General features: G+C 26.7%; 1 protein-coding gene across 1 annotated transcript in view; it reads right to left on the reverse strand.

Moving 5' to 3' along the window:
* LOC136076792 (NACHT, LRR and PYD domains-containing protein 3-like) overlaps positions 1–14,705 on the reverse strand; it is a 46,836-nt gene that overhangs the window by 18,270 nt on the left and 13,861 nt on the right. The window contains exons 3-4 of the mRNA XM_065790244.1: positions 9,200–9,241; positions 6,996–8,345 (exon numbers count right to left, since the gene is read on the reverse strand). Coding sequence (XP_065646316.1) covers positions 6,996–8,345; positions 9,200–9,241 — 1,392 coding nt within the window. The remainder of the gene's footprint in view (positions 1–6,995; positions 8,346–9,199; positions 9,242–14,705) is intronic.

The raw sequence follows: 14,705 nt of genomic DNA on the forward strand, positions 1-14,705 counted from the left end.
TGGATCTTCAAGGCTTTTTGTATCTATTTACCCTTTTCATTGCCTCTCGGACAGAAGTGACACTAAAGCCCACTACCACAGAAAGAGCTGACTGCAACCGACCATGTAACTGACAACAGACTGAGTTTCTGTGGGCAAGTGCAGAGGGAAGTGGGAGCTGCTGATAGAACCTCAGAAAGTGCTGCCACCATTGCACATCAAGCTAGGCTTCACCAAGATCTTTTTCAGAAGCTATCTGAAGCTATGATTAGAGCTACTGTCTGAGACAAACCACAGATCATGAAGATCAAAGAATATGATGCCCTGAACATAACCATAATCACAAAGCTGAAAACTATGTGGAGTTGGTGCAAATTTTTATAAAGATTAAGGTAAAATGAAAAGCAAAATAACTTTTCAGCAGCTGAAATTTAAACATGCATGCATTAAATTTTAAACTCTTTAATATTATTCAAAATGTCCGGTTTTTACAAAGGAGAACACAGTAAAAAAATTTATTTATACAGATTTGGGGCTGTATTCTTGACGATAAAAGTCTGGCAACCCCAACTGCACAAGATTACCATTTATGTGAAGTAACATTGGAGTGTCTGTCTGATAGAGCATCAGAAATGGTTCAAACATGTCTGAAAGAGCCTTAGAAATGATTCGCCCGGTAGCTATAGAACTGAAATCTTACAAGGGAAAAACAGTATTTACAACAAACTTATATGATTTGCAAGATGGCTGTTTACTTTGAAGCAGAGCTTCCCAATAAAAAGTAATTTTTATAATAGAAGGCCAAACACTAATTAATCTTTCTGCTACCTTTTTGTCTTTAACCCATCTGGTTGCACAAAATCAAAACGGGAACACAGAGCCTTTAATGATCCTGATAAAGTCACTTCTTCTTGGAGGAGAATCATGAAATAAGGTTAAGTAGCATTTGAAAGTTATTTCAATATTAAATCAGTTGATTCTTCTCCTGTTTTAAAAGCACCATGAATTATTTGTAGGGAACAACAGCCTATGTCAATAAGTTTAGATTCTATGGATTGACACTTGGTGGTCAATCCATAGAAGCCTGAATAATCTTGTTGATATTAAGATCACTTACCTTTTCATTAAAATGATTCAGCAAATCAAGACTGGTACACTTAAACTTGCATTTTTTCATCATTACAATATCGGATGAGTAAATCCATTTGACAAGTTTGAGTTTTCTTGTTGAGAGATTCATCGAAGCACACAACAAGCCAAGGAGACAGGCTCAGTTGTTTAAGTAAGACAGGCTCAGTTGTTTCCCATCTGGAAACATTTAGCAATCTCACTGTCAGGAAACAAATTGGAACAAATTAGTTGCATCTTTGTTTGAAATTTGTATCCCTCCAGCTTCTGCATCAAAAGGGATTTGCTGCTTTGACTCTTCTACAGCTTGTGTACAGTCTTGCAGATGTGTTTTCTGGAGATGTCATCCATAATTTCAAAAATATTTAACAAGTGCTTATCGGAATCTTGTTTTCCGGCATGCTGGAAAGCAACATTTGTTATCCCTATTTTTAAAAATTCTGGAGAGCGATCTGTCTTGTCTAACAACTGTCCCATTAGTCTTTTTCTTATCATAAGCAAGGTTTTTGAATCTTTAATTAACAAAGACTTAATCTCTCATCTTGATTCTATAACTTACTTTCTGATCATCAATATGGATTTCGATCTTCTCGTTCTACAGCTGATTTGCTAATATTAATAACCGATAGGTTTTATTGTGCATTAGATAGAGGTGGAAAGGGTATTGCTCTTGACATTTCTAAAGCTTTTGATAACTTTTAGCATGCTAGTCTGCTCCATAAGCTTTCTTCTTACGGTTTATCAGGTAACATATTTAAGATTATTGAATCCTTCCTTACCAATCGTAGTATAAAAGTTGTCCTCAATGGACAGCACTCTTCTTCATATCATGTAACTTCAAGAGTTCCTCAAGGTTCAATCCTTGGCCCTGTACTTTTTTTAATTTACATTACTAACCTTCCAGATAATCACACATCTAAGGTGGCTTTGTTTGCTGATGATACTACCAGTTATTCTTGTCATGATAAGAAGCCAACACTCACTGATTGCTTGGAGAGGGTATGAGCTTGAAAATCTCAGTTCTGCTACAGCATGGGGCTCACAGTGGCTGGTGAACTTTAATTCAGATAAAACCCAATATTTTTCAGCCAACCGTTATCGCAATAATTTAGATCTTCATCTATCATCATCTACCCTTCACCTTCTAGGATTAACTCTTACTGCCGATCTTTGCTTGGAAACCGTATATCAAATCCATTGCAAAATTAGCATCTGCTAAGGTTGCATCTCTTTATCATGCTCGACACTTTCTTACACCAGATTCTATTTATCTCTATAAATCTTAAATCCACCCTTGTATGGAATACTGTTACAATATCTGGGGCTGATCTTCTAATGATGCCCTTTCTCTTTTAGACAAGGTGCAAAACTGCATTGTAAACATAGTTAAACCTGCTCTTGTAGCCAACCTCTGACCATTATCACATCATCCTAATGTTGCTTCTCTTTCAATCTTCTACAAATACTATAATAGGCACTGCTCTAAACAGCTAGCATCTCTTGTGCCATCTTGTAAAATATATTCTCATGTTACTTGTCTTTCAATTCTCTTATCTTTTTTCTGTGACTGTTCCTATGTGCTCCAAAAACTCTTATTTGTGTAGCTTTTTTCCTCAAACATCAGTTCTTTGGAATTCGCTTCTTTCATCTTGCTTTCCTGACTCATAACTTGCCATCTTTTAAGTTGTCTGTCAATCGTTATCTTGCTCTACAATCTTTATTTCTTCATCTTTTCTCTTCCAGTTTTCAACTTCCAACTCCTAAAGTGGTTGCTTGCAACCTTGTTGGAAGCGAAAATGTAAAAAAAAAAAAAAAAATGTTATAAACTTTATTTAGGCAACAATTTAACACCCTCATAATTCTTTTCTCATAATTTCTTAGCATTTGATACAATGAGTTCTAAAGATTGTTGTTTTATAATGTGTCCTGTTGAGAAACTATCAATTATTTTTAAATTAGACTCACCTACTGAATTAGGTGAATTATTATTTCTATTAGCTGACAATTTAAAAAAAAACAGAAGAACTTGCTTACAACTTAAATATGTTTTTTGCCTTTCTTATGACTTTTTAGTGCTTGAATACCCATTCAAAAGTTTAATTATTTTATGGCTTAATTTGCATTTTGCCTGATATTATCTTTCCCTTTCACTAGCCAAGAGTCAAAATGAGGGTAAATGTCTTAGTTTAACCATTCTTTTTTTTAAAAAAAAGCCCTTTTTTTGCTTTTTAATTCATTATTCTAATTCTACAAAAAAACAGCAACAAAATATTATAAAATAAATAATATTTATGATGTCAGGCAGTGTGGCAAATTTTATTGTTTTAGTTTTTAAAAGTCATAAAGATTTTTAGAGTCATTAAAAGTCATTAGGATTTTGAAAAGGATTCTAATCTAATAGTTATTGTAATGATTACAAAAAACTTTTTTTTCATAAAAAGTTTCAAAAGTTTTCAAAATTAGTTGAAAACTTTTATATCTAGATGAAATCTAGAAATTGCATTTAATTTTTATATATATATATATATACATATATATATATATATATATATATATATATATATATATATATATATATATATATATATATATATATATATATATGTATATATATATATATATATATATATATATATATATATATATATATATATATATATATATATATATATATATATATTTATATAAAAAAAAGAAACATTTATTATTGATATAATTTATATTTGAAATAATTAATCAATTTAAAAGTACTACATTAGTGCCCTCACGTTTGGGCAAGGAAAGGGGGGGGGACAAGCGAATATACTTAAGGTGGTAGTACCCTTTAAGAGGAAAAAAATTTAAAACTTGATATCATATGGGAACATTTATATTTTTCTGAAGTTTTTCTGAAATGTTAGATTAAATCATTTCAAAAAGTAACAAAATTAATTTTTTTTACCCCCCTGCTCAATAATAATGTGCATAAATTAGCAAAATTCAGGCAAAAAAATGGACCTTTTTTAACAAGAATATCTTGAGAACCATACATGTTCTACAAACCAAACTTTATAAGCAGTTTTATATATGTTCAAAAAATGTGCTGAATTAAAAATTATACAACAAACAACATTTAATAACTTTAAAATCATTAAATTTTATCAATAAAAAGAAAAAAGTATAAGTACAGCTGGCTAAAATTCAAATTTTAATACTTTATTTATACAAAAAGTTAATTTTCTTTGGTTCAGCATATCACAAATACACTTAAGAATAATTGCTGAAAATTTGAAAAAATTCTAATGAGCGGTTAAAAAGTGGTGTTGTTGCTCTAAGTTATAGCAATACACTTTCCATGAGATATTGCTGTGACTATACTATTCATTGAGGAGTATCCTCTGCGCTGCCATGAACCATCTAAACTAACAGCAATATTGGCAATTGACGATTTATCATTATTTTTACCAAGTTTTCCCTGCATATGTCCTCTGAGGCTTTTTTTGTACTCTCTCAAAAGGGTTCAATGTAAGCGAGATGAAGTTTGTTATTAATGTTAAGGTAACCATGTTTAGTCATACCAGGAGGCATATTCATTAAACGACAAAAAGTATTAATTGCTGTGTATCCTTGCCCCTTGTCCCTTTTCACGAAAAGCTAAAACAGTACATAAGCTTTTTCATTTTTTTTATTTTATAAGTTTTTTCATATCTTTCATTTTTTTTACCTTTGATTACTTCATTTTTATTTTCTATTGATTTTGAAGTTAAAAAGTTTATCGCTTAGGTACAAATACAATCAAGACAAGAAATTAGGATTAAGTGTGAAAAAGACCCTCTTTTTTATTAATGTCGTGTACACTATTGATTGACAAATAACATTCTGTGCATCTTCCAATCGTTTTCAACAAATTTGAAAATAAATTTGAGTTCATAAATATATTACACTTTTTTTCTATATAATCAAAGTTTCTACATCTAAAAGAGACAAGATTTTTTTTTTCCAGATGCCAATACAGTTACATTGCTTGGTGAATGTGGAGACAAAACAGTTTGTTGTAAAGCATTGGAATTATTTAGAGAATCTTTTTCTAATTTATAAAACTTTCTTTTCTTTGCCCTTGTTTTAGCATACCTTTTTTTGAACCCATTTATCAGACAACTAATCAAGAACTTCCATCAATCGAAGAAAATTTAAAAGGGTAATTATCTATATCTTACAGAAACAAATATGAGGTTTCAATTTATGGATATTAGATCAAAAACCAACCAGAAGTTCTTAAGGAACAATTTAGTCATAAGCACACAAAAAAAGTATATAAATTGGACTTTTCAAGATATAGCAGGAAATGTATCTCTAAGTTTTTTGGGGTACTACCACCTTAAGTTTGGAGTTTGCACAATGTGTAAAAGTGTCGTATCTAGAACATCATTTTTTGAGTCAACAAAAAATAGGTTTTAGCAGTGGCGTGGCTAATGGGTTGGAGACCCCCCCAAAAAAAGGTGTCATTAGGGTCTTAAAATCTTCCAAATTTTACTGCTAGTTTTTGCTAAAATAAAAAGCTCCTTAAATTTGCAAAAGGGCACAAAATTTGCTGCCCCCTCCCTCCAATTAAGGGGTATGGGTAGCCTACCCTTGGCACTGAGTTTTAGGCTTTGTTTTCAATATTAATGATCTCGCATAAAAATTGTTTTTTACAGACTTACTAAAGAGGGGTGCCTGAAAAAAATGTCCACCTTAAGTATGGTTTATTTTTATTTGATTCGTTATTAAAACAAAAAAAAGTATAACAGGACATTACCAGAAATCAGTCTCCGCCGACTAAGTACATAACATTAACCTCTCGGCCAAGCAAACATATTGATAAATTTGTATATATTTGAAGGCAATTTTTAAATTGGGATCCTGTGCCGCAAAAAAAAGGGCTTTGGGGTCGTATAAAGTATCTAAAGTAACTTAACCACCTTTTTTTTTCAATAAACTTTTTATTTAAAAAAAAAAGTTAGGGGGAAAGGTATTTGAAAAATGTATGTACTTTTTAAGAGGGGCGGGGACTTAAAAGTATGCATGGCAACAGGGCAGAGAAGGGGGTGTCAAATTTCAAAATTTTTGGCGTATGTACTTTATGGACGACCCCTAAGTTTACAGAAGGTGCACTCAGCATAACTACCCAGAACAAACATTCAGTGAGAGGCAATATCAGCAGAAAAAAATTACAAAAGAAATGCTTCTGAAAAACAAACAACTAGGACATTTGCTTAAAACATACATCCTTACTGTATTTTTTTTAGCTGTTTAAATTTTAATGACTTTTAAAGACATAATAGTTGTTAAAGGAACGCCTTAAACTTGGCTTTCGAGGCAATTGGTTACTTTATTTAAAATTATTTCATATTATGATGAAAATCGATATTTTATTCATGAGATATAAAAGCATTTTATTCATGCCTCATTTTATACTCCAAACTTTATGAAAAATATTTAAAGAATCAGGATATGCAGATACAGACTTGTGCCAAACAACTTATGTATTTTTAAACGCTTTATTTCCTAAAAAAAAATCTTCTAAAAAACTATAAATTATGAAAAACTAATTATATTTGATTATACCAAAAAAAAGAATAGTCTATTATTTTGAGAAATCAAAATATTGTTAAACATAAATATAAAAGAGTCAATCATTTAGAGAAATAAAAATAAAACAAATTATGTCAAAACTTATCTGAATAATGTTAGATGAACTTTTGATTTAAATAAATTCAACCTTTTAATGAAATTTTAAATTTATTAAACTAGGAAAAACAAATTTTATTAACAGAAAATACTTTTAATATAATTTTTTTATTATTTATATTATTTATATCTTTATTTAAAATGACTTAAAATAATGTATCAAAGCATTAAGGACTTACCTAAAATAGAAAACAAACATAAAGATTCTTTAGAAGATTGCTTTGAAGTAATCAGATTAACAAGAAATTTTAATAAACTATTTTGGTTTTTATTGGTTAATCCACAAATCATTGATAAACAACTCTTCAACCTTTTATCAGCCAGAATCTCTTCACTACTTAAACAGTTATATGCATATACAGATGCACAAAACTCCATTATTGTTAGATGTGCAAATTGATAGTAATAACCTAGATTCGTTTCAATCCTTTCTATAAATCCAAAAAAATTGTCGTTATTTTCATCAAAATCAATAATAAAAGTTTGAATGTCTTCTTTAGAAAAAATTACTTTATTTTCAACAAACAATTGATATGCAATTTTACAAATATTTAAAATATATTTTTTATTGGAATCGTTTTCCATTATCTGATAAATCAATTCATTGTTTTTGAAGATGTGTTTTTGCAAAAAGAATAAAAAAATATTTGCATACATATCTGTCATTGTTAAAAAAGAATTTTTATTTACATTTTTTGAGTCACTAATAATCTTACACATAGAAGATAAATAAAATGGAACAGATGACATGGACTTTGCGATTGCAGATTCCTTAAATGTTGCTTTCACAACATCTTTTTTTTCTTCTGAAACATTATTTTCTATATAATTATTTATTCCATTTTCATTAAATCCCATTATTTGAATGGTTAGTTTATCACTATGCTCTGTAGATATACTTTGGTATTGATCAATTGCGTAAACTCTACCAGCAAGTACATATTTGTATTTTTGAACTTCTTTTAAAGCATTAACAATTGGATAGTTACAACTTAAACTTGGATTTATTAATTCATTCAAATAATTAAACTCATCTAATCCATCAATTATAAACAGTGCAGGATGATTACTAATATTAAAATCATTTATAATATCTTTGTAGAAAACATTTAGTAATTCATTAATATTAGAAATACTTTGATATTGATTAAGCCTTCTGCATTCCAAATAAAACACAAGTTTGACATTTTTCCAAATTCGATTATTTGACCAATCAAGTAAACATTTTCTAAGCAACCATGTTTTCCCAATACCAGCTATTCCAGATATTAAAATTAAAGATCTTTCTTTCATAAATATTTCACTATATGGAATTGTTGTGTAAAGCATTTGCTTTTCAAGAAATTTTTTTCGCTCAACACTATAAACTGCATCTATTTCAGTATTAACTGTATCAACAATACATAGATCAACAAATTTATGCATCAGATCAACATTTGCAGGTGATTTTAATGGTGGTTGAACTTCATTAATTTTCCCATAATTTGTAAGATAACAACTTTTGAGTGCTGTACATATCTCAGATATATCTAAAAACAATAATTTAAATCATCATCACCATCATCATTTAATAACTCTTAGTTTTATTAAGTTTTTTGCATTGTTTTCTTTTTTAGTTAGTAAACTTTATTTTTTTTGCTGTTAAATCTAACATATTTATTTTTAAATAATGTAGTTATAATTTTTAAAATTTTCATATAATTTGAGACCAAATCTGATCAAAAACACTTTTAAAAAAATTTTATTTTGATAATATTTTTTTAATTATTAATATCTCTTTATTATTATTTAAAAGGCCCCGTTTATGTAAATTAATAATCTTTAGTAAAAATTAAATGAACAGAATTGTTAATATTTAAATCAAAATAAAAATTAAAATAATAGTAAATACCCTTATTAAATGCTTATGTTGTGTACTTATATAGTGATTGTATATATAGAATATATTTAATATATTTATTAAAGTTATTATCTATTTACAATATAATATTATTATATTGTAAATAGACAAAAACTATTTTTCTACAAGACAAAAAAATAGACAAAAAAATGTAAGCATTTAATAAGCGTAATTACTATTATTTTATTTATGCAAACACTGCGCTATATAGTCTATTATTTGCAACTTGGAAGTTTATTAAAATAAAAGGTTTTACCATAAAACATAAAAACCAAGTCAGTAATTTTTGCTGACTTCAAACATTTCTAGGTCAACAATTGGCATTGGTCGAATGCTGACCCTTTGATGATGATGATGATGATGATGATGATGATGATGATGATGATGATGATGATGATCATCATCATCATTATCATCATCATAATTAACAATTACATCATCATCATTAATATAATATAATATTAACTATAATTTAATAATTACCTTTCTTGACATTAGGTCTGATATCTGATGAATTTAAAGAATCTAAATGATAGTTGTGTAAATTTGAATTTAATACTTCTAATAAACTTAATAAAGTTAATTATAGTTATCAATTCTATATAAACCATAGTTATTAGTTATACCTATCGCGAGAATTTTTACTTTAACTATTTAACATTATTTCAAAAAAATAACTTTATTTATTAACTAACGGTTAAAAAATAATGCAATTGAGAGGGTCAAAAACAAAATGTATGGGGCTAAGCAGTAGGAAATTATTCATTGCTTGACCACTATGTAGAAAAATGTTAAGCAAGGTACTTTCAAGTGGAAATGAGATTTATTATTTTTGTTGTTTCTTTAAGTTGTTATTTTAATTTCCATGTTTACAAAGCTAAAGCACCACTATACCATTTAATTGCATATAATAAGACAAAAAAAACATTAATTTTTAGCCCTTTTTTATAAAGTTAAAGACTTTTGAAATCTTTGATTAAATGCAATTAGATAAAAGGTTCAATTAAACAATAAAAAAAGAATTAAAAGGTTCTACAATTTATTTTTATAAAGATCAAAACATTCATCATACAAAAAAGTTGTAAAATTATATTTTAAAATGTTGAAGCATAACTTCTTTAATGAAATTTATCAAAACTCATGTCATGGAAATACAATAACACACATTCTTTTGCTAAATTACAGCTGTATAAAAACTTTTTTGTGACAAGAAAATATTAATTTTTCACAGTTGCACAGTTTTGGGAGGAATGAACCATTTCTTCATAGATAAAAGTGAAACTCAGCTCTCTCTTAAAGCATGAAATTGAAAAAAAAAATGAGAAAAGAAAAATCTTTTTAAAAAGATTTAAAATATCTGTTTTTTACAAATTTCATTAATTTTTGTATAAAGTTAAGAAATTAATGAGTATTAAAATAAGTATCAAAAAACTTTTATTTTTATTTTTAAAATATAATTATAAATTATACATTACTGGTGATGGTGCCCATCTATTTCTGCACAACTGTTATTGTCATTTTTTGCTTGGTTAACCCTACCTCAGCAATTCTTGTACTGAATTAATAGTTAATTAATAGCCTGTTTTAGGCAAATACCCTTTGCCGATACCCCAAGTTGCTTTTGAAGGCACTCTTGAATATAAATTTTGAACATCAAAGTTGATGACATCACATAAGCTCTACTCCTTTTTTCGACAACTACAAATGCTTGCCATAAGCGCAATTTTTTGCCATATTTGTCCACAACTTTGTATTTATACTTGTTGCTTATATTTCCACCAACATTTGAAGTATAATACTTGTCACCAGGAAGTTGACTAAAGTCACATTTGATGTAAGTCTTGTTGTCCATTAAAATGAAGCCATTCATTTTTGCCAATCTACCAGCCAATCTTACTGCCGACCTAAAAGTGTTCGAGGTCGACCAAAACCTGTGGACCTCAATTCCAGATATTATGGTATTTTCTTTGTGTCAAATTTTTTTGCCGAAATGATGCTAACCTCTAACAGAAATTTAACTTTAAGTTTTTTTTTTACTTATTCATTTGAATTAATTAAAAACTTAATTGGCTTTAAACTGATTTTAATTTAATGGAGTAATCTTTTAGAGTTGAAAACTTAAGGCCATTTAAAAGTAACAACCCCCTCACTTTGAGGAATGTGAAAACTAAGGGGGCCAAATATTGGGGTATTTTTGTTTGCAGGCTCTAATTACAGCAATTATTTGCAAAACATTTTCATTTGACATAATCAAAAATATACTTGTATTTAGCAATAGCACAACACCTGAAAGTGTCTGCGACACCAAAAAATCCATTTGCACCACTATATAGTGTGCCAATAAAAGTGGTCAAAACTCAACTTTGATGTCAGAAATATATTCCCTGATCCCAAAAATATGAAAATACATGATTAATATGACTATATGTAGAGCTTTTGATAACATTTGGTTCCAACCCATTGCGCATTGTTTTAGCTCAGAAGTATATTACTTAACAAAGTATTATTTACATCATTCATAAAGAACCATTACTATTTAAAAAAATATCACAAAAAGTTTTCAAGCAGATTTTTTCTGTGTTAAATTATTTAAGCTATTTTTAAGTAAATTGAATAAACTTTTGTACTTGTTAAATGTTAAGCATTTTTATTAGTTAAATAGGTCAAGAAAACAGCACATATATCAAACAGTACATATATCAAATATTTTCAAAATAATAAATTTTTTCATTTGTTACATGGGTCAAAGATATTGCAAATTTATAAAACTACTTTAATCATTTAATGATTCAAGAAATAGTTGACTAATTAAAATATTTAATTATTATATGGTTGAGAAAATAATAAATTTATTAAATTATATTACTTGTTAAATAGGTCAAGAAAATAACACTTTATATAAATTATATTCACTTGTTAAATGAGTCAAGGAAATTACAAACTAATTAAAATTTTTACTTTTTAAATGGGCCAAAATAATAGCAAATTGAATATTTTTTAATCTTTTTCATTTTAATTTTAAATTTAGTCTTTTTCTTGTAAAATAAGTCAAGAAAACAGCAAATTAAAAAAATAATTTTATTTGTTAAATTGGTCAAGAAAACAGCAAATTTAATAAATTTATTAACTTGTCAAACATGCTAAGAATATAAAAACATAATAATTTTTTATTTGTTAAATAGTTTTGAAAAAAGAGCAAACTTAATAAATTTTTTATTTTGTTTAATGGGTCTGCAAAATAATAAATTAAAATTTTTTTTTAATTTATTATTTTGCAGAGTCAAGGAAATGAGAATTTATTAAATCTTTGCATTGTTAAATGGGTCAACAAAATTGCAAATTTAATAAATTTTGTTTTTTGTTAATTGCAAACTTATTAAATTTCTTTTCTAGTTAAAAAGATAACAAAAATAGCCAAGTTACATTGATTCTTTTTTTGTTAAATGGGCAATAATAATAATAGAAAACCTAATAAATTTCATTACTTGTTTAATATTTGTCAACAAAATTATTAAACTTTTAATCTGACTAAATAAATCAACAAAATAGCAAACTTGTTTCTTAGATAAACGAGTAAAGAAAATAGCAAGCTATATTTATATATTTAAATATTTTTGTATTGTTAAACGAGTAAAAAAAATAAGAAATTTAATAAATTTTAGCATTGTTAAACAAATGAAATAATTTTTGCATTGTTAAACAAATGACAAAATAGCAAACTTAATAAATCTTTTGATTTTTATTGAGTCAAAAAGTTAGCAAACATAACAAATTTTTGAATTATAAAATGTGTCAAAAATATAGCAAACTTAATAAACTTCTGCACTGTTAAATGAGTCAAAAAATTAGCAAACAAATTAAATCTTTGCATTGTTAAAACGAGTTAAAAAAAAAATTAATAAATTTTTGCATTGTTAAATGAGTCAAAAAATAGAAAACTTAATAAATTTTTGAATTGTTAAATGAATCAAAAAAAAAAGTAAACTTAATAAATTTTTGAATTGTAAAATGGGTCAAAAAAATAGCTAACTTACAAAATTTTTGCGTTGTTAAATGAGGCAAAGAAATATTAAACTTAATAAATTTTTACATTGTTAAATAAATCAAAAAATTATAAAAATTTTTTTATTTAACTCGCTACCAGCCATTTAAACAAAAATCTTTTCGCTGTGACTACACTTTTTTGGAACAAAATTTGGATGGCATAACATTGATAACAAGTTAAAATTCGAATTGTAAGTCTCTTTAAAAGTATAACAAACTATATATCAATAGAAAGCTAAACAAATGATTTTTTTAATAGGGTGCCGTTTGGTATTTGTCACGCATATATTGAATAAATTAAAACTAAGGATTTTGGGATTGAAATGCGACTAAACAACTCAAAAAAGTATAACAGCAACAATACAAATTAACTCTCAATAACCTTTTGAATTCTTGTTTAGTGTTTGTGAATTTTTTAGGAGCTGATTAAAATGCAAGTTTTCATTTTGATTATTTAGTTTAAAGTTGACACTTTAAAGCCTTATTACTTTAAATTTTTATTTTAATCAGTAGATAGTTTTCTTGTACAATAAGTGAAATTTAATAAACAAATGAATACAATCAATTTTAATACACTCAGGGTGGGTATATTTTCCAAAAGTTAACTAATTACCCTTCCTTTGTATTAGGCACCTAAGAGTAAACACCTAAAAAGTTTTCAATTTAATATTTTTCTGAACTTGTCGAAAAAAATTTGACAAGTTCAGAAAAATATTAACCAGCTCTCTAAACATCGACTGTTAAAATTATATTTTTAAAATATAAAATATCAAAAATATATTTACTTAATAAAATATATAAATTTCTATATAAAAGTTGCATCAAATAAAATAAGTACATATTTACAAAAATGTTTATGAATAAGTTTAAATCCATAATTTTTAAGAAACTTTAAACTTCAACTCTGAAAAATTTGTTTTAAATGGTTTTTAATCTTTTTAAATTTACTTTTTTTGTGTATTTTTTTACATGTATAATGATTACACAAAGGAATCTTTATATACATATTGAAAAAAAAGTGATAAAACTGCAATTAGCAAAAAAATAAATAAATAAACAATTAAATTTATAAAAATAAAATTTAAATTTTACAAAGATATTCGAGCACACAAGTATTGTTAAAAGTTTACCAATTATGAAGTAACAACTAATTAAGATGCTAGTGTCAATAAAAAAAGCATTACTCCATCAAATAATCTGAACTTTTGATTGAATCGTTTATTTTAATTTGAATCTAAATAAATATGTTCATTGAATCATTCAAAATAAAATTGTGCTTTTTACAATTCTTTTTGATTGCATCATCTTTTGTAAACTTTTCACACACGCGAAAAAAGGTAAATATTAATAGTTGCTTGTTTGTGTAAAAGCAAGTCTTTTTATAGACAAGAAAGCAATCTTGAAAATTAATAAACTCCATAATTCCGCACTTTCAAAATAAAGCCGAATGCTAATGCTGCACGGATATAAATTTGATACATGCTTATGATATTTTTAAAGATAACTAATAAGACTGTGTTTTAACTCTCACATTCTTTAAGCTGAAGTATGAAAGTTGATAATTTGCTGGTCTAAGAAAGTTATAAAAGTAGAAAATTGAAATTCATTAAAGCCATAAAATTATAAATTTATATAAAAATATAAATTTATATAATTTTATATTTTTTCTGTTTATATAATCAAGGACTAAATGATACAAAATATCAACAATAAAATCATGGCTATTTTTTGTATTAAAATCAATAATGCTGCATTCTGTATTTATGTTAGAACTAATAAAGAGTTTACAAATTTCTTTGTTATAATGATAATACATTTTATTTGCATCTTTTGTTAATATTATTTTTATTCTTTTCAACAAGAAAATCTACAAGATGTAAACTTTTTGTTTAAATATATAATTTTGAAAGCTTTATTTTTCTTTTATCCTATTTTTCAAGTTTGT

Source organism: Hydra vulgaris, chromosome 02, assembly GCF_038396675.1.
Source record: "Hydra vulgaris chromosome 02, alternate assembly HydraT2T_AEP".
NCBI lineage: Eukaryota > Metazoa > Cnidaria > Hydrozoa > Anthoathecata > Hydridae > Hydra > Hydra vulgaris.